Source organism: Aythya marila, assembly GCF_965140915.1.
Source record: "Aythya marila genome assembly, chromosome: 2".
Taxonomy (NCBI): Eukaryota; Metazoa; Chordata; class Aves; order Anseriformes; family Anatidae; genus Aythya; species Aythya marila.
The window spans coordinates 53,620,504-53,647,277 of NC_139043.1; the positions used below are offsets into that span (position 1 = coordinate 53,620,504).

Genomic DNA, 26,774 nt, shown 5'->3' on the forward strand with positions numbered 1-26,774 from the left:
AGAAAAAACACAAAAATGCCACCATAAATAAATAAATAAATAAAAATTACCGCCCAAGAACATTTTCTCATTGAAGAGATGGGATGCCAATACAGATAAACAGCTCACAAAAGACAGAGTCTGTACATTTGATGCTAATTTACAGGAAAGGATTTTTTTCCATATAGCATTAACTTTTTTCTGAAAAAAAAAAAAAAAAAAAAAAAAAAAAAAAAAAAGTCCAAATTAAAAAGTTCATTGCCCACCTGTTCCTCTGAAGAGCTAAACATTCTTCATCACATTGCAACCTGAATTATTAAAAAAATACAATTAGAATCACTGTTTCTCCTCAGTTTTAAACATGATAGCAACAAACTATAGTTATCACAGCCTAAGTAAATATGTATCAGAATAATTTACTTTATTAAATCAGATAATACAGCTAACAACAGATTAGACTTTATTTCAGAGTCAGTCTGTTAGGTGTATTAATCAAATTCACAATTCAGGGAAGAGAGATTATAACATAAAAAAATAAAAATAGGTCTTCGAAGGGAAAGACTTAAGGAAATCAAGTTTTAGACAAAATGTTATTGGAGAAACTTGACGATACCTTGAAGAAGCAATACTACAAGTAAAAGCACAATTCCAGGGGAGTATCAGGAAGTACAGCGAAATGACCAAATTTAAGACCAAATTGGTTTTGTGACTTAAACACAAATGTGCAGTGCAACAGTATGAGAGCACAAGCGTCAAGCATAAATGACACAGACGTACTTTTTTCTATTATCCTAAAAAGGGTAATAGGAAAATATTATAAATAGTAAGATGATGACTAGGAGAAAAATACATCCTAAAAGTCATCCAGAAAAGAATGTTAAGAGAAATCTGAAAAAAAACTATGAACTCCAAGGAGTTTGTGCGCCTGGTAGACGCCAACATGAACATGAGTCAGCAATGTGCCCTGGCAGCAAGGAAGGCTAATGGCATTCTGGGCTGCATGAGGCAAAGTATTGCCAGCAGGTCAATGCAGGTGATCCTTCCCCTCTGTTCAGCACTGATGAAGCCACACCTGGAATATTGTGCCAAGTTCTGATCACACACACCCCGCTCCACAGTACAAGAGACACATAGACATAGCAGAGAGAGTGCAGCAAAGGGCTACAGAGATGAAGGGACTGGAACATCTGAGGATGTTACTGGAACATATGAGGAACAGCTGAGAGAGATGGGACTGTTTGGGCTAGAGAAGAGGGCGTTCAGTAGGGATTCTATTAATGTATGTTAATTAAGGGAGAATGCAAAGAGGACACACCGAGGCTCTTTTCAGTGGTGTCCAGAAACAACACAAGAGGCAATAGGAACAAACTGAAACACAGGAAGATCCTTCTGAACATCAAGAAACACTTTAAAAAATAAAACAAACAAACAAACAACAAATGCATGGGTGACTGAACACTGGCACAGGTTCCCAAGAGCAGGTGTGGAGTTTCCCTCCTTGGAGGGAAACTATTCAGAAGTTGTCCTGAGCAAGTGTCTATAGGCGGTCCTGCTAGAGCAGGGGGCTTGGACCAGCTCACCTCCAAAATGCCCCTTCTAACCTCAGCCATGACTGAGTTTGCAGAGTAGAAGAAAAACTCTGAAACCACAATTACATTGTTCCATATGTAACTGTCACAAGAAACTAACCAATGATCGAGAAATTCTACATTAAAGCAAAAACAAGAACAGCTGAAGAATTGCAAAACATCCTACTAGCAGTATTACAGCAGAGTCAGGCTATTATTTAAAACTCTTTTTAAACCGTGATTCTGCTGACAATATTATGCATTTTCCAAGTCAACTGTTCTTCAAGTAAACACAAGGATTTCATACATGTTTCTACAGGTCTGTCCTTACCTGGCCTGCTTCATTTCTTTTTTCGTAATAAGCCTACTGATTTCCACTGAATCTCCAAGCTGCAGATCTGTTAACTTAGTGGCTATAGATATAGCAGCTATTCTGAAAAAGAACAGTATTAGCTTTCACTTGAGGCAGGACATGAACCTTGGAAATTGTATATAGAGCTTCAGATTTAAATATCAAGGTGGGAGAAGTTTCCTTTTCAGATTACATAATTGTACTCTAGTTCTACATCACCTTGTTTTAGGAGTCTAATCTAGATGTACAAATAAAAAGGTTACACTCATCTTCAACAAACTAACAAACAGACTTGCCCCTTCATGGAAATATTCAGAGCACCAATTCTAAGCAAGTCTAACTAGGCAACGTGAATACTCTTTCTTGTCACCTGCTGAATACTCAAACTACATCTGACCATATAAGTTTCATCACTTTTTTTAAAAAAACAAACAAACTTTCATGCGACTCTTCTTTCACGGGCTTTAGTTGCGTATAGTTAAGTGAATTTATTAAGTACTTTGAAGTTTGCTTAGAAAATATGGATGATACAAGCCATAAAGAAAGAGTAAAATGCCTACTGAGACAGTTACAATTTTCTTTATAAAGGTTCTCCATCATTCCCATCAAGCAAGCCTTTCTAGTCCCCTTTTCTTGCTAAAGTTTCTGATTAAAATATATATTAAATTTTTAGTGATATCCCACACCTTTCTCAAAATCCTGAATATGAAAAATTCTATTACTTGAACTCTTTCCTGTTGATTTTCAGATAAAAGGATATATTTACATCCAAACAACAAACATGACATTCAGAGAACAACTATTGTAACATTAATATTATAACTTTATTATATTATAACATCAGGAAGGACAATCTGAGACACACCATCAGCTTCAAATTTATCAGGTTGTGACCAAACAACAGGCCATTAAATGACAGGACAACAGCATTTATACTGTGTATACAGACAGAGCTGCACAGTCCCTTTTCTGTTCCCTTGGGCATCCTTGTCATGACATTAAACAGCTTTGAGCTTCGTTAATGAAACGCTCCCAGTAACATTTTTGGGAAAACCTGGATACCCCATTAATTTGCCAACCTTTCCACAGTAGTAGCACAGGACTTGCAGTAATTTTTTTCTTTTTTCTCAAGCATGAAGATGATAGAAAAAAAGCTAAATCTAACTCCCACAAAAAATGGAGTATTTTAATGTTCTAGTAACCTGAAAAGTCAGTTATCATATAAACTTAGCAGCCATTAAACACTGTTTTTAGTAATATGACATGGCTCAAGAATTTGTTGATAATATCAGTTATTGTAAGGTCATAGAATTAAATGTATATGAACACATGTGAACCAAGAGATACAAACACTTGCTTTAAACTGAGTGTTTCATTTCCTTCATATTTAACTTGGCTTATACATGCAAGGACTCTTACTGATTTCAAATACACCATTTTGCCTGTATGAGTATTTTTTAACCTAAAAAACATTGGAAATATAACAGTGTTAAAAAACGTGGGACTTGTAATCCAGCTACCTTCCAGCTTATCATTATGACAAGAACATGTCAATTTTAAATGATAATTTAAAGTCAAGTCAATCACTTGATTTGTAATGATAGTGAAATAGATTTTTTTTTTTAAAAACAACAAAGATGACCGCTCCTGTAAGTCTACCTTATATCCAACTTAGCATTAACTACTGTTGTTCTTAACTGCTTCTGACTAATACATTTTCCTCCTTGCTTTAATTAGGTTGTATTAAGCTTCTACAAATATATGCTAAGCCACCTTCTGAAGAATTTAAATCTGTGCGCTTTTCAGTAAGAACAACACAGCACATCCTCAGCTGGGCTAGTATCAGGTCCTCAAAAGTGTTAAAGAAAAGAAACAATCATTAGCAAGCTTTCTTTGGAAAACAGGAAGAATCTGTGACCGTTCTCTCCTATCAACTGGGATGAAGAGCAGAACTTTGGTTTCATTTCAAGTGGAGAGAGATTAACTTTCTGATTACCTCTTTACCACAGCCACAGCATAAGATTCCTTTATTACTATTATTACCCCTATTTTACTATTTCCATTTTGTAAGTAACAAAGTCCTATTTTAGTTCTTCTTTTCCTTGTCTGTTCTTTGCCCTCTCAAATAAAACAACAAAGTTTAGAAATAGGATCTGGAAAAAAAAATAGTGCAAAAAATGGAGTTGGGTAGGACTTGGTTTGCATATTGACAACCAAGTTTTAGATGCCAAAGCTCTCATTACAGTCAACAATCTGAAAAGGTATTCAACTGCCTAAATTTAGCTGTTTCAGCTTTATTGCTCTTTAGCTTTCATCATCCATATTGACAAGGTTCCATCAGACATTTAAGTGGAACTGAGACAGCAAATCACACAGGGACTATTATATGCAGTCACCTACATTCAGATGTCTGAATCAGAGTTTGATGGATGGGAGATTCAAGCTTTGATGTGCCACCACAGTTACAGACTAAAGTGAAAGGAGGAATGTGTTCCAGTACAGCATGGCTGGTATGAAAGCTCAGAAGAATGAGAAAAAAGAAACTGTAGGTGTAAGGACAAAAAAAAGTGTGAAAAATTTTGTGAATTAAATATATTAAGTCAACCCTGAAATTTATTCAAATTGTGCAAGTCCAGCAAAGGAAGTAAAATAATTATCATAGTACAAACCTTTGATACGTATTAGATGCTTCTGAGCAAATCATACTCTCCTTTCTTCTTCCACATTCACAGTGAAGATCAACCTGTTGCAAATACACAAGACAGCAATTTGTTTAAAATTTGGTCCTTTTCTGTCCAGGGAGGGATGTGAAGGGCAATGAATTTTCTCTGGACACCCAACCTTTGCACTGCAGGATGTTGTCGGGCAGGGTGAAGAAGGATGACATGGAGCCATACAGGGATGATTACAATATAGCCTTGGAATAACACAAGGTTGTTTACACTCTTCATCTATAAGACATTCTCCTTTATGACAGATTCTTTTACATTTGTGCATTCCGCATTTTAACATTTGATTGCAGCGAAGTCCACAAGAAATGTCAGTGAGATGACATGGAATATTACTTCGCAGCTGAAAGAGGGAAGAAGAAAGATGACAACTAAAAGCGAACAATTATATAAACAAATCTCAAAGCACTTTACTGTTCACACCTTCATTTGGCATTGCCCACGCAAGAACTGTAATACTAAAATATATTAGAACAGAGTTCTTTATATAATAGTCCAATATATCAGACAGACTTCTAAAATTTAATCACATTAAACACAAACACCATTAATATATTCCACCTCAAAGAAGCTAAACCAACAGTCATAGAAAGTGAAATATCAAATGCTTATTCTGTAAGTTATATACACATAAAAGTGCATCCTGAACTTTGTTGAGAATTTTCAAGCTACACATTATTTAGTACTCAAAAACTCTAAGACTTACTTCATGCTTGCCCATACACCATTTCTGAGTCAGGTAGGTACACGGTGGACACTTCTCCTCACTATGACATGAATGGTACACTGCAGCCACAGGGTGCAGGAAAATAAAAAAAAAAAAAAGAAAGGAAAGAACAGTTATGACCATACTTGAATCAAATGCCTTAAAAGAGACAGCAAGGACCACTTAAACACGAGTTGGTATTTCAGTACTTTATGAGAATAGTAATTACTATTTAGTAATTTATGGGAAGAAAGACATTTCATGCAAGGGTAATCTGTTCTTTAAAGTATTCTTTAGGAATTATGATAGCAGATTTTTAGGTGAATATTCTTCTGCATTTTCTAAGTTAAATGGTAGAAAATACAAAACATTTGCAGCTTCTGAGCAGGATTACACTATTAGGCAGGGTATGTCAGAACATGTATCTATTTAACCTGCACTTTATGTTTTTCAGTCCACCAATGTCATTCCAAGGAACACAGAAACTAACACAAACTGTTCACCAGATTATCCTACTGTTTCAAGAGAGCATGTAATCTTTTCAATATAGCATTTAATTCGTTGTGACTATTGATAACGTCTAAATGTTGCTGTCTGGATCAGAGAGAAAAATCCAATGTTTTTACCAGTCAAAAGTAACACTACTGTTACTTGTGGCAAATTTTTAGTTGGTTGGCTTCAAAGTACAAACTTTTGGAAATATTCACAACTACTGCAAAAACAGCTAATAAAAGATAAATATACTTCCAAGCAGACCCATGTATGCTTTACTACAATTTTAGTTTCTTTTTTAAAATCGAACAATTTAACTTACCTGGATGATTACAGTCATGTGGCCTGGTGCATGTTTTCTTACACTCTGGTGGCTGAGTGCCACAGGGGACAGGGGGGTAAATCACCGATTCACCACAATAACAAGTTAACTCATCAAAACCTGGAAAAGCAAATCACAAAAGAAATATATCCCAATGTATGTGTATTTGCACTTCTCTACTAAAAGAAATCTTTAAATAAAGATACAAACGTTTAGCTTATTTTTTGATAATAAGCACCACTATAATGAAATTATTAGCCTTTGTGTCTCCTACAAGAAAACCAGACTATGACCCACAATGGATATGCTTGCTCTTAGAGAGTGATACTTTGACAGCAACATTTTGAACTGGAGCAGGTATAATGCTCCTATCCAGCTGAAAGCGGTTCAGGTTTTATCCTTCACTCAAAAACATGGAGATCTCTTGAAGTTCCTTTCTGAAAGCACTCAAATTTTGTGATTTCCTTCCCACTCCTAACAACTCTGAAATTTCTTTCCTTTATCATTTTTTCCTCATATCTGTGGTCAGAATTTGTCCTTTTGCCCAGACCTGCACACAGTACTGGGAACATTTCAGATAAATTACTGAAAGGGCACCACACTGTAGACTTCAGCCTAGAATCTCTTCTGTATACTTCGTGTCATTTAGCACTACTTGGATACTCTTAAGCAGCTTTTGAACCTGTCCAAATACTTCAAAATGAACTTTCAAATACAGTTTTTCTTTCTCTCTCTTTTTTTTTTTTTTTAAACTTCCCTTATTTTGGAAACAGATTTTTAAACTCTTGCCACAAGATTCCAAATCTCATTCATAAAATAAACAAAGGAATAGAAATCATTTAATACACCATTCCAACAACACTTAACACTGCACAAAAATTAACCACTTCATTGCTGTTTTTCAGAGTTTGAAGAAACAGAAGGAGACACTGAAATGTCTCTACAGTTATTACAAATACAAATTACAAATTACAGTTATTACAGATCTTTAGAAAAACAGGATAGTAAGAGTAAATGCTAGTATCTGAAGTCATGTAGAAAGAGATGAGAGAACAAAAAGGGAATATAATTGATCTATAAAGGAATAAAGAGATAATGGATCAGAAAGAACAGTAAGAGAGAAGGTAGAAGGATATAACAGAATAATAGAACTGAAGATAATTCCAAGCTGAAGAGAAGGTGTGTGCATTATGCCAGCTGCTGAATCCAGCAGATTCTGGGAGCCAGGGGATTACTCCTTCCCAAGGTCAAGATTCCACTAAAGCCAAATCTGTTTAAAACCATATAGAGGCCCAGCCAGTAGTAAGACTGAGCAAATGTTCCAGAGACAGACACACTATACATACAACATTACCAGACACTCGGACTAACACAGAGCCTACTAAACACCAACAACATTTCCATAAACAGATATATCAATAGCCAAGTCCTCTTCCTCCTCTCCAGCTCATCAGGATTAAAGTTCACTAGTGAACACACAAATGCACACACTCTAAGTTCACATGCACACCACGTGGATCTTTGCCTCATACACATACCCAGACACACCCAGTCACTGGCTGATGTCCTGGGTATTTCCAGAAGCAGATCTGCCCCCTACCTAACAGCCAGTCCAGCTTGAAGGTCATTAGCAAGTTACACGTACATGCACAGGCACACACAGGACTCAACCTATTTTAACAGTGGAGTCAAGCACATACACCCATGTCTCCTCAGGTACTGGCACCCAGACTGAGGGGGCCCCCTAATATTTGATCCCCTTCTCCAGCTGCTAGCATACAGACTTCTCACACACATTGTCTCTCCAGTTGCTAGCACAGAGATTGCATACTCCCATAGCCCACTGCCTCCAGTTGCTGACATTTAAATCCCTTGTGCAGAATAGGAAGAGAGTACACTCAAAGATACTAAATCTTATTCCTAGGTTAGGATAGATAATGGTCATCTGGTGCAAAGGTTTCACTTAGTGCACTGACCAGCAGCTTCTTACATGCAACTGTTACCTTTGATCTCCCTTTCTCTCCATTCTCCCATGCATGTACTTCCATTTCCCTCCATTCTTCTCGATTCCTACGTTTGTCTACTTGTCTTATTCTACATAAATAATCTACTGCAATATTTTGTCCCCATTAGTCCCATTTTTTTTTCCATCAATACCCAAGTTTGCTATTTCTGGCATTATTAGCTGGGTCACACAAGCATTACATGGTAACTTAATGTTGGAACTCTCCCAGAAGAGTTCCCAGTACTCCCCTCCTCCTATTATCTCTGAAGCTCAGTCACCTCTCACCTTCACATCTGTGAAAGTCAGTTATTCCTCATGGCACTATCTGAAACTCTTGTTTGCTTTTCATTGCGGGTTCGTTTTTCTTTTTTCCTTATATTCAGCAGTTTCTTATGACCAGTTGTTTCTTATAGCTGTTCAGTCAGTAAAAATCTCTGATCAGGTCTCAGCCTTTTTTCCATAAGTCTTACATTGGAGCAGTTAATAAAAAGAATCACTGTTTTGATCTAAAGAGATTCTGTGGTTGAATCTCCTTACAGAAACAGCCAAGAATGCTGGAGAGAATAAAATGTAAAGGGTTAGAAGGAAGGAAAGAAGTAGGAAAGAGTTGGAAGATTCAAAACGTCCACAGATTTTCTGCAAGCATGGGAAAGAGCAGGGCTTTTTGTGTTCTTCACTAAAGTTCTTGAAAAACCCTACACCCTTCTAAAAGCAAAGACTCACACCTTCATTGGCTGAGGAAAATGAAGGATCAGATAAAAAGGTCCCTAAAAGATCTGACCATTAGACAACTACACCGGCTGCTTGCCATTGATGTGAATTGATATGTGAAGAATTTTATCAGTACTGAATGTTCCTTAAGTAGCTACTAATCAGGATAAAGGGGAGGAGGTCAGAGACGTTTGCTCCACACAGGGAAAACAGAACACCTAACAACATTAAAAAAAAACAGGTGTCCAGTGCTGACATAATTTATTTTCCTCAAGATATGTACTGCTGTCTTAAAAAGTCTGGGTCTCTATGGAAGTAACCCTAGTACAGAAACAGACCTAGAAAGGTGAAGTACATCAGAAGCACAAAGAACCACACAGGTGGAAGTACATTTTAGTGTTGCTTCTTTATACCATCCCTCACCATTCCCAAAGCCAACAGTGGAGATGGAGGCACAGGCAAGAATTCCAAGCTAATTCCAAGTGGGAAGTGGCAAGCGTAATTGAAATGTCATGGCAGATGATACCATAGTTGCTGCAGCCCAACTGCGAAGTGGTGGCTAGATAGGTAGATCAGAGCCAAAGATGCATTTCCTTAGTGCTGAGATGCACGTCCCATTAGCTACAGGGTCAGAATACACAGGTACAGTGATAAGGCTCTGAAATAGTCCAAACATTGGACTTGATGATTCTTATGGCTCCCTTCCAAATCAGGATATTCTATGATTCTATGAGATCTTAATGAGCAACATCCAGGAAAAGCAGGGAAATTTTTGAAGATACAGAACACAACTTAAGGAACACAGAGATTTAAGACAAGTGATAATGAGTAGCTAGCTGGTTGCTTGAATAGATCACTGCTTTTGCTGTACTCAAGAAAGGGTGCTTTACCTCAGAAAAGTGTTTTACCTGCACTCATCGCAAAGTTCAGCAAAAACCTCTGTAGCTTGACCACCCACTTGTATCACATCCAACACTGGAACAATTTATAGGGGAGGTAATTCTTAGGTCTCTCCATGCTAAAACAGGCATCTGAATCTTGGGTCTGAGAATTAAATAAAATCCTCAGAAATAGAGTAGCAAAAGAAAGAAATTTGATGGCCTTGAAGACCGAACCCAGGAAATCCAGTGAAGAAAAACAACCCCTACCCTTCTGATTTAACCAGACCAGATGTTATAGATGTGACACGTGAGACTGTCAGATTACTATTTTGCTTTGTCAGGAGAAATGTTTGGACACAAAGATTTATTTTCTAAAGAACAGTGAGTATGCCTGCATACCATATTCAAAGGCTATTAAGACAGACTACACTGCTATTTGAGGCTCTAGATACCTCATCTTTTCCAGGATGTTTTCGTGAAAAGTAAAAACTCTGTAAAAATTGATTTCTTTGATTATGTTCGTGTGCACATGCCATAGGAGAGATGCATTTACTACAGCAGATAAATGCTTCCAACTAAAACAGTATCCTTACAATGTACAACACCTTTCTCCTATTCACCAATGTCATGAGGTCTAGTTCACTTTCAACATCTCACTGTCCTCGTTGCCACATTCCAGTGAGCAGTTCCAAAATAGCACCAAGTTTGAAAGAAGACTCACTTTTGTCCAGCATTGACTGCAGAACTAATAGAAGACAAACACTTCATAAAAGCTTAAGTGGAACTCCAGGTACATATATTCCACTCTAGAAACACTCTGTACCCCCTGTTTTAATTTTAGATTAAAACAGATGCAAAAATATATCTAGAATTAGCAGCTGAAAGACTTAACAATGATGGTTTTTAAGAAAACTTCTGAATTTCTTAAGAGCATTACTGAGTGAAAACATCTTTACAAGTTGAATGATCAGTAAGGGCTCTTCCTGCCCAACTTTCAAAGACTGCATTTAATTGTTTTTAATTTACGTGATATGGTACATCTATATAAAGAAAGGGTACTGTATTAAAAGAGACTGAGGAAAAAAATCAAAATGTTATCACATATAAAGATATGCCAGATCATCTAAAGATTCTGCTAGCTGAAGGAAACATGAGATCTTTCTTCTGTCTGCCTCAGGCCAAAAATCAGAACACTTGGTATTATCTACCTATTAAAAAATGTGTGAAATAATCAACATATGGTTTCCTGCATCAAATGGAGAAAAGCAGTTGTGGAAAAATAGTATCTTCACCTGACACGGCTTTTAACAGAATACACACGTTTAAAGCTACTGCACCAGCTCAGATGTGCAAATACTTCAGCAGTCATAAGAAATTAGTACCTAATAGTTGTCAATCTATTTGTAGCAATTCTGTAGTAATTTCACCATCTAGTACATGACCAGAAAGCCTAAGACACACAACTGACATCTCTTACTTCTTCAGATGGTCCTTTCTAGAGAAAAATCACTGGACTATCAAGTTGGGAAACTGATTCTAAGCACCTAAACAGTTTCTGCTACATAATCCAGGAACTATAGAAGTTATTTCATTGTTGAACAAAAGAGTTCCCTTTACTTAGAAATGCTTTCTAAACTTTTATTTTCCTTGCATGATTCCTCAAATTTTAAGTGATTGCTGGATATATAACTGAATATATTTTATTGTAGTTCATTTTTAACTATTAAAATCCAGTTACTATACTCATCTACAACAAAGTAACTTTCTTTTCTATGAAAAAACGTAACAACGAGAATAAACTGCAGATCTTCAGATTCTGGTAAATTCTGACCAAATGCTATGTCCACCTCTGACCAATTAAGCAAATACATGTCTATAACATATAAAAAATAATGCACTGTTGTACTTAACGCACTTGTTTGCCAGCAGGTTTGACAACTGCCCCGATGACAAGGTTCTTCGCATCTATGAAGGCCACAGTTGAGTTTGCGGCCACAAACCAAAGAACACTTATGCTCCGTGTCCTAGAGGAAGGCAAAAAAAAAAGAAAATTAGAATTAAACTATAAAATCCATAGGTTTCTTTTTCTCTGTGAGGTCATAATACATGAATTGCAAAATCTTCGGGAAGATAATGAGTCATTGTAAAAGGTGAGTTTCTGTAGCAGGGCTAAGAGGCACACATCTGTTGAGGTGACCAATCAACTACAGAGGTTTGCTGCCTGCTGCAGACCTTAATGTTGGATATTGTGGAGGGAGTGCCTCTTAATACTATTGCCTACTGCTATTCCATGTTGTCACAAGTGATAAATGCCAGAGCAAACCTGGACAGGACCAGAAGTAACTACAGAGCTCTGGGGGCAGTACTGAAGCGTATGTGGGCTCAGGTACTGTTCCTGCTGGCAAAAGGGAATGGGTGTGAGAAAGGCACTAAAAGGAGAGTTCAATAATTGGCTGCAGAACTAGTGCTGGTATCAGGGTTTTGGGTTCTGTGATCATGGGGCCTTGTTTGCAAATCAGCATCTACTTGGAAGAGACAGGATCCAATAGGAATTTTGCCAATAGGATTGCTGACCTCCTAAGTAGGGCTTTAAACTAATGTTGGGGGAGGGAGAGAGTAATGCACCAACCCTGTGAGGGAGTGACAGACAAGGTTAACAAGAAATTGGCATAGGGTTACGTGACAGGAAGGTATAACAATCAACAAAAAAGGGGCTGAAGCGGGGTCACCCCAGCACTTCTATGTAAGCAAGGAAGCGCCTACAAGAAATCCCTCAAATCCTTTCTGGGAACTTAGTATGTGGGGGTACCTCCCTGGTACCCCCACACACTGGTGAATATAGGGGATGAAATAGAGAACTGTGTGCAGCTGCAGGGCTATAATCTTGTTGGGATCATGGAGACACAGTGGGATGGCTCCCATGATTGGAATATTGCAATGAAGGAATACAGACTTCTTAGGATAGGCAGGCTGGAGAAGGATTTGTTGTACTTTGTGCGACAGAGCAGCTGGAGTACATGGAGCTCTGCCTGAGGATGCATGAGAACAACTGTGAAGTTTCCTTCCTTGGAGCTGTTTGGAAGCAGTGGGGTTGGACCAGATGACTTCCAGAGGTCCCTTCCAACATCCTCAAACATTCTGATCCTCTAATTTTCAAAACTGTGTAGTGCAAAAAATAGCTTAGGCCTGATCTATACAGTTATTCATTACAGCAGGGATGCACAATTTTTGAAGTTGATTTCACTAAGACTTAGCTGCATCATAGCTTATAGTCCTTGCATTAAATGATCTCTCCCTTATCTGTTTTCCCTGGAATCACTGGTCCAACAAATAGCACCTTTACTGCATTTGCACGGAATGTGTTTTTGCAATTAAAAAGATACACAAAATAAATGCTGCAGAGTAAGTGCGCACACAAACGTTTGGAGCACGACTAGTACTAGAAATAGAGAAGACACACAAAAATGTAAGGATGCAAAAGCAAGTAAGTCTTTCAACTTCACAACAAAACACAAACACAGTTTACCATGAAGAGCTTTATAAAACCACACATGCACTTACCACACAGCAAACTTCATTACACTTGTGTCGTCCACATGATCTTTTTTTGTTGCATCGCTTATCACACATGAATGTAATAGCAGCTATTACAGAAAAAAAAAAAAAAGACATAAGTCATGATTTACTCTTTGCTCATGCTGAGAACAAAAGTTGAAGTCACAATATTATGCTAAGGCTGTTGCAAGACCTGGTCTAAAAGACAGTAATGCAGAGTAAGTCAGCATGCAAAAATTTAATCACTTGTTCAAAAGGATTTTGGAGCGCAGAATAAGTGAGACTGGTTTATTTCACATTATTCTTTATGCCATAAAATCTGCGAACAGAACACACAAAATAGGATACCCTGATACACTGAAGTATCACAAATACAGTTTAAGACTGCTCAAATTGGTATAAGACTGAAAATATCAGCTAAATACAGCTACTGCTGATATGGTGACAAAACTGGCACTACAGAAATTTTATCACCATCTACCGATAGCATGAGCAATTACTTCTGAATTCTGAAAAGTAAAGCCTTCATAGCCAAAAGCTCAAATTAGGAAATATGCATATTACTATCCTGTAAATAAGTACCTCAGTATGATAGGGGTCCATCAAGTAAACATTTTCCCTATATTGAGATTCTTCAAAGAGCTTTAAAGGTTAGATAGCATAAAGATTAGGTTTTGCATTTGTGGCCAATTGCTATGACTTCTCCAAGCAAGTATCCTCACCATTCTGGATAGCCAACAACCATCACAAAAGACAGGAAATGCAACAAAGACAACATTTAGTGACCTCCTTCCACAGTAGCTCAGCTAGATACAGAGGATTACTACTGTGGTGTAGTTAAACTAGTGTTCCAGGTCTCCTAGCTTTCTTCCACGTGTGGGGTGATGTCTGGAGTGGTGGGAATGGCTGGAAACATCCATCCATCCTTCCTTTCATTTCCCTCCTCTAAAATGACCTCTCTTGATCACCTGCAAGATCAGCAGATAACAGAGTACTCCCTATGACTGGCCATTTGGTGTTCATGAAGCAATATTGCAGTAATTCTACATAGAGCAAGACTGTGACATCTTTACCTATTTATATTTATCAGCCCTAGCAATGCCCTTTGCATGAAATGCTGCTGTAATCCAATCTGCAAGGCCATTCTCAAGGAGTTCCAGTCCGTGATGCTGACAAAATAATCTTAATCAGATTCTTTAGTTTTATACAAAGACAAAATTCCCAGATCAACTCCTGCTCTGGTTGAAGGCCAAAGAGCTTTCAGAACAGATTTCAGGAGCTTTTTTTTTTTTTTTTTTTTTTTAAATCTATTTAACATAAAACACAGTCTATCAAAATTTGAGAATGAAAAACTGGAGACAGTACATCAAGACAAAGAAGAGCAAATAGCTAAGGAAAATCCTGGACAACTGGAACTGAACAGAACAACAGAAAAACTCAAATTAGCTCAGAAGTTACACCATCTAAAATTCTGTAATAGAAAAAACAAATCTAAGATAAAAACATACTGCAGAGATACAAGATCAGTGTCAGAAACTGAAAAATGAAGATTAAATCTTGCCAACAGTCTGTTGTTTCTGAGATTTGCTTAACATTTATCTTAAAGTGAACAAGAAGATACTAACACTTCTAATAACCAAGTATATCAAAAACACCCTCCTCTCTCACTCAGATGTAGGTTTGTGCTTTTCCAGACAGCACCACTTCCCTGGAGAAATTCTTCTAGGAAGTGGTTCTCTTCAAATTTACCCTCACTGAGCTGATTTTTGAGATGCTACGTCCAGAATACCTTAAGTGCCAAATTCAAACTCTCTACTGAGCTCAGATATGAAGACCAGCAACACACAACTACGAAGCAGAATGAAAGCTTCCATTTCTACAGGAATTTGGACAAGAACAGAGAAACATCATTACTTTGTATCCAAGCTGTACAAGATGACGCAAAGACGTGCAGGATGCCAGGGGGCAACCTGTTGAATAGAAAGAAACTGTTCAAATTGAAATAGAGCTTGCTTGGAATGTTCAAGATCAAACAGTGAGGAAAATCTTTCCTTGTTTAACAGATGGATAGAAGGGGAAGACACTTAGCAGCATCCCAAGAAATGACCAACTTGACATAGAAGTAATGATAAAAGCAGCAGTATTGTTCAGATACTTGCCAACTTCTTGAATCAAAACCAAAATTAATATGAACTGCATCTCATTTTTTAAACTTTGAAAAAATTTCATATTACATATTTAACATATTATAATACCTTTATTCCTGAGCAGAGCACATGGGACTTCCTAGAAAACAAACACGGAGCAATTACATTAGAACAAATGAAACAATTGAAACTTACTCATCTAGAAAGCACCTAGTCACAAGCGATACAGAAAAAAGTTTTCATGAGCATAACACATTTGTATAGGAGAAAGAAACAAAAGTTGGAATAAAAATTCTAAATTTATGCATTATATCACATTTCAATTTTCACTTTCAATCTTGACCTATATTTTTTTCCCTTATAGATTCAACACCAACAAGAACTTGTAGTTTAATATTCCTTACTTAATTCAGTAGGTAATGCTGTGAAATAATAGGAACAGGATTGTCCTATGAAACCAGAAACTTGCATGGAGGACAGCAAAAGAGCTCTTCTGGAGAGTACTAAAAAAACACACAAACTTGTACTTTGACAAACTGTCCCACAAAATGCAAGTCTGACTTGATTCAAAAAAAATCAACTCTCACGATTGAAAACTTTTTATGTAGATAAAAAGACTTCAACATGAAAATAAAAGGCTCCTGAAATAGTACCCAAAGATTTCAAAGCCATGGTTACACACTGTAGAACAGTTTAAAAATATATTAATTATTATATTACAGTTGCTGAGAATCTGCTGGGTCCTTACATAAATGCACTAAGAAAGGAGACCAATAAAAACTGATAATCTCTCAAAATATTTCAGCAAATCTACAATCTATTTATTGCCATACAGTTGTAGTTAGCTTAGTATTTTTGACTACCTTTCTCCCAGTTTACATTACTCTTGGCAAAACTATCGTTCTTTGTGCCATGTAAATACTGCAGGACAGTATAGGGCTTTGCAGCCACCTTAAACAAAGAAAATTCTACATAAAGGCTACAAAAATCCTTCCAAAAAAACGTGTTCATGATAAGTTGCCTGTGTAAGTTACCACTGTGTAACTGCCTGTGCAAGTTGCCATGGTAAGTTACCACTTCACAGTATAATCTAGTTAATATATGTTTATCAGATGTAACACAATGCTGTCTCTTGCAACTACGGAGCACAGCACATTTTTAGTATCCTTTTTCTCAACCACTTCAGCTCCTTTTTCTCCACAACATCAAAAAACACCAAAGACTACCTGCTTCCATGGTCAAGCTTCATATGTGCTCACCTTTTTTTTGAAGCCACATCTACAGTAAATATTTGATGTTTGAGAACATGGTTTACACTCTCCTTCATGGCAAAGGCTTTCACATGTATGAAGGAACTCTATCAAAGTGAAAATACAAAGATTAAAAATCAAAGAAATAAATTACATGGTAAGGAACTGGGAGTTTATTAGGAGCATCACAGGTCACAAATACTACGTGTATGTGCAGTGGGGTTTCTAAAACAATAACATTTTCCATCAAACAGGCATAAAAAGTTGAACGACTTCACAATATCTTGTTTAATGTATTGTAACATTGCATTGCTGCTATTTTCAACTCTATAATACTGACTATATAGACTAAAGTTTCAGGTCAACAATAAACATTGAAAATGTATACGTATTTGTTATGTTTTATTAATGCATAAAGAAAAAACCCTGCATGATAATATCCTTACACAAGTTCCAGGAATTTTAAAAATACAAATTTTTCTTCCTTTTCATCCCAAAGGGATGACTTACCATGCATAACCTAGTAAGTTAAATATGAAGATAACTGAAATTCCAGTAAAATGTAAATTTGGACAGTCTGAATGGATCAATCATTAACAAGCCCTTATTTTTTTCAGCACTAGACTCTCTACAAGTGTAGCAATTTATGACTAAATAAGCAGCTTTATAAAATTAGAGCTCTTCATACAATCTCTCTGTTAAATACACTTTAGTTACCTAATGCACTCACTGAAGTACCAATTTGCTTTAATTTCCACATAACTTCTTCCTTCTCAACCGCCTAGCGCCATGTTTCACTTTGTGGCCCAACACCACGTTTCACTTTGTGGCCACAGTAAATTAGTATTTATTAGAGGTTTCTGAACAAATCAAAATAATTTGTCTCTACTAGTCTTCACATGAACCACGAATGCTTAAGGTGGGCTTTTAAGAGACCTCAGAAAATATTACTTGTTGGAAATTGCTACCGCTCTTTTCCTCTACCAATACAGAAGTCCACATAACAACAACTAGTGTTTAAATTTTGTTTAATGGCTTCTAGACAAATACATTTACTCATTTTGAAGTATAACTTTGAACCAACACAGTCTCTCTCACTCAATTTGTTAATACCCAAATCACTAATAAAATATTTCGGAAATGAAACAAGTTACTTTTTCTTTTTAAATGAGAATTCAGAATATTCTGATGGAGAAAGATCTGATTACCATAGCTACCACAAGAAAGAGGTTTGCCACATGTTTTTCCACACGACGGGATAGGATCTGTGCATATTTTACGTTCAACACATCCTAGTTCCAGTAACTTGCTGAGAGGAGTCTGACCACAGGGACAGCGATACACTACTTGTGGAAGTCGTGGACAGAGCTGGCAAGGCTGAGGATGACATATTTGTGTACAGTTGTGCCTCCCACAATTTAATTTTCTAGAAAAACAACAAAAATAACAACAACAAAAAACAAATAAAATGAAAAAGGCAAACTACCTAGGAATGACATGATCATTTAATGTGAGTAAAATGACCTTTTTTCCTTTCAAAAGCCTAAATTACAGTGACCTTACTTGCCACATGTATTCTGGCATGAGAAACTCCCAAATCCATCAGAGAATTCTTCCTTTGTCCCACACAATACTTCTTTAAAGTTGCTTCCACAGTAACACACTAAAAGAAAGAAATATTCCACAGAAAACAACATAAAATATCAGTGACAAAACAGCAGTACAAAAAATACAAAAAAGGAAAATCTGGGAAGCTTATCAGTCAGTTTTTACAAGTACAATGAAGTTGCTCTTCTTTAGATTTAATTCAGCAACAGAGATTTCTCAGTCCTAGAGAGGATGGAATTCCTCTGTTATTTGTTTTGAAAAGGAGAAAAAAAAGCTGAAGGGAAAGCTCTATTTGCACAAAAAGCTTATTTATTAAAGCAGTACACATATATGTACCAAGTTCAGTATTACCTTAAATGTCAAGAAAATTAAATTACAATTTTATACATAAACTGTTCAAAAATTTTTATTTGCTTTTGTATACTGGCGGACATACTTGGACAATTTAATTGCCATTTGAGATCAAAACACCAGTAGCTTGTTGAAATGTGTTACGATTCTTTCTATTCTTTTTCATGTACTATTAAATCTTGGAATTATATCACAAGATTAAGTAGAATCATAGGATAATTCAGGTTGAATGGGCCCTCAAGGGTCAGACAATCCAAGGTCTTACCTAAAGCTGAGTCAGCGATTACATCACATTACTCAGTTTTACCCAGTTGGGTCTCAAAAAAAATCCAAGTTTTCAAGAAAAAAAATCTTTATAACCAGTTACGACATTTCATTTTAGCCCACTGCCTCATCCTCCTACCATGCACAGCCTGGCTCTCGTTTTGATTACCTCCTATCAACTCATGAAATGCTTTAGTCTCTCCTAACACTTCTAAATCTAACAGAACCTAGTTCCACCCATCCTCATAGAGAGGGTGCTCCAGCATCCTCACCATAATTCTTCTAGTTCAAAATTCTTCTAATCTTGTTTATATTCCTAGTTAACTAAACAGTGATCCTGATAACTTTTCCAAATTTTAAATATTTTACCAATATATATTTTTTTCTTTTTTAAGTAAATCACTCGCCTCTTGGAACTGTTTTTTCCCTCCTCTTGTTTTCTTAGTATGCATATCATGAGCGGATATGCATAAAGCATTCTGTTACTTACCTTGCTGTACTGTTAGCTGGCAAGGCGCACATTTTCCTGCATGGCACACCTGGGTACAGCTGTGCTTACCGCAGTTTAAAGTATTTCCACATACATTAGAACAATGAATTTTTGTTGATTGGCCACAGCGAACTGAATGACTGCAGAAGAATACCACAGTCGGTTAGCTACCTTAAAACTATACAACATTTATTAAAAAAGCAAAACGCTGTTTCAGTAAAATGACAAAGCCTTTGAAAAGGCACATAACTTATTAAAGAACTGTTAGGAAATATTACCCCAACTTCCTGATAGCATAAAAGTCCACTGAGCACAATGAATATAGTGATATGGGCCTTAATAGTGAGTCAGCAGTCTGTCGAAACACTTCTTGTAATTAAAGAACAATAGTATCTCCTGTCCTCCCCCCAGTGTGGCCTGAATTTATCTCACATTGATTGCAGTCACTTAGTCAATAAAAGGTACAACAACCCCCTACGTTCTTTCTCTTACATTAATACATTTTATCAATTCTTTTTTTTTTTTTTTTTTTTTTTTGTATAGGATGCTTGCAAAGGTTATCAGCATAAATTGCATTTTATTGTAAAATATTACGGCTCTAAAACTTAAAATTTTCTCGGTCTCGATACAGTTGCAACAACTGACTTTACCCACTTGAGTCTTCTTGGATTAATCACATATGACCAAAAGACATTGTAAGACATTTCTCCAGAAAGGGAAATTAAAAAAAAAAAAAAAAAAAAGAAAGTAATACCAAAGAGATCAAATCAGATGTCTTAATAGCATTAATGGCTTCATGTGCATATGTCAAAAATAAAATAAGCAGAGCTAAAATAAAATAAAATAAAATAAAATAAAATAAAATAAAATAAAATAAAATAAAATAAAATAAAATAAAATAAAATAAAATAAAATAAACAAGAAAAAAGTGTGTGTGTTGGGAGAGGGAATAAACATACTGTTCTATATTCTGGCCTGCTAGCAAACTTATCTTAGACAATTACTGCAAAATGTTTTAAAGTTGCTATTTCATGTAGACATCTTGAAGTCTGAGGTGCCACGCATCTTGGATGCTGATACAGTACATATGACAAAATCTATTTAGAACCAAGTTTTAAATGTTAAATGCAGTATTATAAGAAAACTGCAATCTGGTGGCACTTGGGAAAAATAATCTTCAAGGTTGTTTCATCTGTTAAAATGTTAATTGCAAGGAATAGCAAGAATAAAAAGAAGTAATCTTATCATATAAATTAAATTCAGTAACCTATAATTAATCCATTTTTCACTGAATATAAAGTGCTTTCAGCTGCAAATACTTCCACAGAAACAGCTGCACCTTCTTTTAAATAATTAAGGTGATTTAATATTACATTCAAACTTTCAGAAATAATTGTAGAAGTCTGTAAAACACTCATAGACTAAGAATGCTCACTGAAATAGGTTTTTGTCTTTATTCTTGAAATGAGCACAGGCAAATGTTTAATTACACAGAATCAGTTATGGGAGCTATAACTATGTCTCAGAAAAATTGAACATGAACCATCATAAAGTATGGGCAGTACATTCTTGCTGTTGACAACGATATTACATGCATCAAACATGAAAGGAAAAGACAGTCTTCAAGACTGGAATATACTACAGACTACCCTCTTGTTAGTGGTACAGCTTCCCAGAACTGTATTTGAAATTATATTTGAAATTATTTCTGGAATGGAATAAATCAAAGTTACATTCAATTTGGACAGAAAAGGTGTGAACTTTTTCCTAATTCTTTCACTGGGTCTCCTACAAAAGAAAATAAATACTAGAATGTGACTGAAAAAAAAATCATATCAACTCAGACTGCTTGGACAACTCTGCTCCATGTCCCAACATTTTTTTCTTAAAATGAAAAATAGCTTTTTTTTTTTTTAAATATAAACTTCTCCAACTGATTTTAACAAATAAATAAAAGCTAAAGCTCAGAAGAAACTATATAAACTTTAAATAGACTATAATACAGAAAAAGCATTATATAAACTTTTAAGAAACTATTATTACATAAGCTTTTGTTTACAGAACAAAAATTTTCTACCTTGTTTGTCCACATTCGCATGTTTTTGTCACAAAGGCTGGGCATGAAGGACAAGGTCCTGGATGGCACAGGCTTAAAAATAAGTCATAAAAAGCAAACAGAATTGCACAATTAACTCAAACTCCATGACACTCCTACAGAAATAAACCACAATGACCTAAAAATATAGATTTTTTTTATGGAGCAGTACATTCTGAAAACATCATACATGAAGCCTTTACTCCTGCAGAACATTAAAGAACTTTAACTCATGTAAAAATAATCGAGATGGCTACCATTGTAAAAGTCTCAAACACTTTAAGACAATGATGTTGCAGGAAAAGTTTCATATTCCTGTCAAATTAATAGTAACATTGCTACTTATATATTTAGCATTTTACCCTTCAGCAACAGGCATGCATCAATTCAACTGTGTTCATTCCTCAAACATTACATGCCCAAACCATTAACGCATTTTCTTTCTTGCTGATCAACAATTAAAGACCAAAACTTTTCTATGAAGTTTCTTCTTTTCCTTGGTGGTTTTACTTTTCAACTCAGTAAGAAACCCACGTGCCATTAGGTTCAACGTTTCTAACTCTGCCAGTAAGAGCCGCTGTTCCCCTTGCATAAGGTAATGGTTTATTACCTACATGGGAGATGCAGCAAGTCTGCCTCAGTTTTCTTTCTAATCAGCAACTGGAATTTCCTGTGTGTCACAAATGCCAGTCCTCTACTTGAATAGCAGATCTCCCCTCCTACGTCAAGGAACATTATATGGTCCCCCTACACATTTAAGAGCTCTGTAAGGCACAGACAAGCCTAGGTTTATAAAATTAAACTTAGCTAATTTGTCTGTGTTCTTCCCTAGCCAGCTTCCAGTCCCCTTCTTTTGAGAATACAGCAACTTGCGTGCAGAGCAGTTCTCATAAATCAGAACTGGCCAGTCCAGATGTCCTATTTTAAAACACACAAAAAACCACCCCAAAACAAAAAAGAAACAAAACAAGCTAAGCAAAAACACTGAAAAAACATCTGCAGACTATCCAATTACAACACAATTACCAAATTCCCCAAGTACAGTCACTATGCAAGGACAAAACAGTACATCTCTTGTCATAGTCAAGAGCAATATAACTGAGTCATATCAGAAGCTCATCAACAGTGATCCGTCTTTATTATTATCTGTAATAAGAGACTGCAGCTTTATAGCAAGACTCCTTCTGACCTACTGTCAGGAAAGTACCACACAGTTAATTTCCATGTCTACAAGTTTTGCTAATGTGCATTTCTGAGTTGTTTTAAATGAGACTGTGTCATTTTATTATTACAAACAGAATTCTAGTAATGCCAAAACCAGTCTTTTGAAACCAAACTTCTGACTTTAAAAATAAGTATTCTTTATGGATTCCTGTAGATGTATGCACTCACACACTACTTCTCTAACAAGTAGTTCTGGTATTAAGTTTACGAAGAACCTACAGACCACAGAACTTACTTAACCAATACTTGAGATATTTAAAACTCATTTAACCCTTTTACACAGGCACACAGAGAAATTGCAGAAAATTTTCTTTAGATGATAAAGACTGATGACACCTCAGAGTTTTAGTGTGTTTTAAGGGACAGAGCCAAAAACACAAACAACTCTGTTACAAAATAAAAAGAAAAAACAAACAGATACCAAAGACCTCAGTATTAAGTTCTGTTCAGTGCATTCATACTCTTATTTTTGCTGAACCTTGATTCTGTCTTCAGCACGGATGATTTCTTTCACAAACTATTGCAGTTATATGCTATTCTAGAGAACTGGCATACCGTAAAGGTTGTGATGATAGGTGCAGCTAGACATAAGAAAAATTAAACTTAGATCTGCCTGACAGTAAAAGTATTAGATTTGACAATACAGCCCCAAAAACTTTCTGCAACTGTTGTGAAGACTACAGCACCAAAGACCTATGAAGGAAAACCAAACATCCAGGCTTAAAACAGTACAGAGAATAGAGGGAAAGTTGCAGTTACTGCCTTTGTGAGATCTTTTTCAAATGCTCTCAAAGCTGTTGATAAGTCTGTCATTACAGACTTGTCTTCATGTATGTCAGATGAAAACAGATACGCTAAGAACAACACAATTTTTCTGACTAGCAAACAGTTGTATATTGAAAAAGCTGGCCTAGTGCTGTTAATCTTGTGGATATGATATTACATCCACACTGCTAAAGAAGACCTAAGGAAAACATCCAAAACTGAAAATAAAATTGGTCTTTGCCTCTCTTCAGGGAGTTATACAAATAAACGTTAATAAAAACAATCCAAGTTACATATACTGATTGCGATCTCCATAAGGATTTTGTTTCATTAGGCTGGTGGTTTGAACAAACGAATAAAGGCATTACATATAATGCCTTCTAAACCTCAACAGTTTACAAGCCAAAAAAACAAAAACAAAGAATAGAAGTAAGTGGACCTTTAGTCAAATCAAGAACCACTACTATTTAGATTAAGATATACATGTTCCATTACAGGAAAAGAGGCACCTAAAATCTCTGGTGGAGACACATTTAAATTACTTTTATTCACTACTTTCTTGACTTCAACTAAAGTTCTTGAAACCAAGTTATGCAGCTGGTTCAGCTCCTACAATAGGATTGAAACAACTGATGCATCTGACCTCCTGTACATCCTCTGATATGAATTCACTTTACACAACCACAAATAGCCTCCATTTCTTTCAAGCTTCAGTTGAGCTATATACCAGATACACCTGTAGGCATATCCTACAGTCAAAAAGAACTCAAATACAGTCTTCAGAAGTTTTCTGAAGTTCAATAGTCACATGACATTTACTTACATGTTGCAAAGATGTGGGCAGTCCAAAGTCTGTCTCTTCTTTCCACAAAGCTCCCCACAGCTATGTGGAATTTCATTTCTATTCCATTCGGGATTGTGTACCTTACCTAAAAAAAAAAAAGGTCAAAGTCACAAATGTGTATTGATTTGAGTATAATATTCAATTTGGGAGAAATATTAGATCAAAAAGAAAAATTTCTATTTTCAATACTGAGTAATCTTATTTGGAAAGCAAAACAACATAAGAAGTTTCATGGTTTTTGTTTTTTTTTCTTTTTTTTTTTTTTTTAATCTCATTGCAGATATATACTTAACATCTTTAAAAGTAAATTCCACAGGAATATCAAGCTCCAGAAGATTCTTTCCTTCTATGCTCTCAGCAGGCACTTGGGTAGTTGTTATTTGACATCAAACTAAACTAACAAAACACAAGAAAGTGAAAAGGTCCCTTTAGTTGATCAGACTGCATAGTAGGTAAGAAAATTAAACGGTGCAACCCCCTTGCTGCCTCAACACAGAAAAATAGATACCATTCCCAATACGTAAGATCTAGCTGGTATAGAGATGCAGAATGGGGGCAGCATGAAATGACTGTGCGAATTATAAAAGTGACTTCCCTAAAAAGAAGCAGATTCTGCATAAACCTTAAATGTTGACATTTTCATGAATGCAGTAGGAAGTCTTGAACAAAAAGTGATAAATCCTTTAGGTTATACTCATGGAATATATGAGGCTTTCAGGTAAGCACTGAAACTACGTTTTAATTGAACTGACATATCCTTAACAAATCTTGTAGCTCTAAGAGCATGAGATGATTGTCCTGGTTAAAGTTAATTACCACATTTCATCACAAAGGCAAATCTAATTTGGCTGTCTGCAAGAGAAACAACTGAACTAGTATTACAGATCAGAGCAGCAACAATTAAGGACACCAAGAAATTGTATTTTTTAGTGACATGACTCTTTTAGTACACCTATATTGTAAGTAGCAAGTTAGAAAAGTATGAACACAGAGCATGGATGGCCTTTATTCACCAGGAAAATCCTGAAAATTTGAAGATTCTAAAGAAAAATAAGCCAGGAATTTCCCCCATGCAATAGAGAGGGAAAAAAATAAAAACCACCACCACTAACGAAAAACCACAAGGCTTAACCACACTCAACAGAAATTTAGTATTCTGCAACAAATACAAGATAGACTTGCATAATAAGTAGCTGGTTAAGTTCAAATGCCCTATCTATCATCAATGTAAAATTATATACAGATTAAATGTTTATGTTCCAACATGGTACTCCACTAATATTGACCCTGTGGACAACCTGAGGTTCATACCGTAGATCTTCCAAAATTATGTAACAGTCTAGAGACAAATCAACTTAGCCTAGGCAGAATCTTTCTTATTTAACAGATGGATGACCTGTCTTAAAAGTAAATCCTTCATCTGGAATCAAAACAGTCATTCTGCCTGAGTTATTAACCCTGTACACATTTCAAATGACTGTCGTAACAAGAACTCTAAATGTCTTACCTGAAATTGCATTATTCTTAATTGACTCACTGAACCATTTAGATAAAGAGAATCTCGGGTAAAATTGTTACCTATTACAGTGCAAATTTAGTTTCTGTAAGATAAGTTCATTGACTGGCTCTATTCCAAAATAAGCTATTTGGTAGGAAGTGGGGTGAAAATTTCTAGTGCCACATTTACTGAAGGAAGGGAAAGCTACATGAAATCAACACAAATTTCGGAAGTGTAAATCCCAAACAATTTATCCGCATGCCTGCAATTAAGTAACATCATTTATTTCTCACTTCTTGTCATACACCTATGGTTTAGTGGATATTGCACTCAATTTCACCTACCTTTTTCATTAAACATGTATCTACATAAAGTCTGAATAGTCCTAATACTCTTTTCTATTTAACCCATATGTGTCCCTGATAAACATAAGTAACAAAACTGCTACATTCATACAGCCACTCTTGTTTTCTTACAGTAACATCAGTTGTATGCTTGAGTTATATATTATTTTGGTGCACCATTGGCCACAAAAGCAGACATAAAAGATTCAGGTTATTTCAATCCTCATACAGAAGGAAAGCTTTTAGGATAGAAGCCCAATTCTAGTAAGTGTTTTTATATAACTATATGAAAACATATATAAATTATGATTTGTTTTGATGTTTAAGCAATACATAGGGGTGTGATTTTCTGTGCGGCAGCCTTCCAAAATCAATAGTTTTAAACAAGGTTAAATTTCTAGGACATAGGCAAAGGTGCAACAAAACAGAATTCAAAAAAAAAAAAAAGAATCAAAACAACAGAACTGTTTTTCTTTGCGAAAGCCATCAAGAAACTCACCACAGAAACAAGTGTAAGTTCTAGGAACTTGTGTAGAAGCATTCTGACAAGCAGGACATCTCCAACCACTATTACCATCTGTGGATAAAAAAAAA

At 35.9% G+C, this 26,774-nt stretch overlaps 1 protein-coding gene across 4 annotated transcripts in view; it reads right to left on the reverse strand.

The window, feature by feature from the left end:
* Nucleotides 1-26,774, reverse strand: part of NFX1 (nuclear transcription factor, X-box binding 1) — a 65,457-nt gene that overhangs the window by 19,921 nt on the left and 18,762 nt on the right. For 3 of the 4 annotated variants that reach the window (XM_082752563.1, XM_082752564.1, XM_082752562.1), the window contains 16 exons: nt 26,680-26,757; nt 24,318-24,423; nt 21,488-21,559; nt 19,411-19,550; nt 18,261-18,360; nt 17,906-18,123; nt 16,707-16,804; nt 15,556-15,586; nt 13,307-13,389; nt 11,661-11,769; nt 6,149-6,268; nt 5,335-5,414; nt 4,741-4,971; nt 4,569-4,642; nt 1,879-1,980; nt 246-287 (listed from right to left, as the gene is read on the reverse strand). In XM_082752563.1, the coding sequence (XP_082608689.1) occupies nt 246-287; nt 1,879-1,980; nt 4,569-4,642; nt 4,741-4,971; nt 5,335-5,414; nt 6,149-6,268; nt 11,661-11,769; nt 13,307-13,389; nt 15,556-15,586; nt 16,707-16,804; nt 17,906-18,123; nt 18,261-18,360; nt 19,411-19,550; nt 21,488-21,559; nt 24,318-24,423; nt 26,680-26,757 (1,684 nt within the window). The remainder of the gene's footprint in view (nt 1-245; nt 288-1,878; nt 1,981-4,568; nt 4,643-4,740; nt 4,972-5,334; nt 5,415-6,148; nt 6,269-11,660; nt 11,770-13,306; nt 13,390-15,555; nt 15,587-16,706; nt 16,805-17,905; nt 18,124-18,260; nt 18,361-19,410; nt 19,551-21,487; nt 21,560-24,317; nt 24,424-26,679; nt 26,758-26,774) is intronic. The other variant, XM_082752565.1, reaches the window with a different exon arrangement.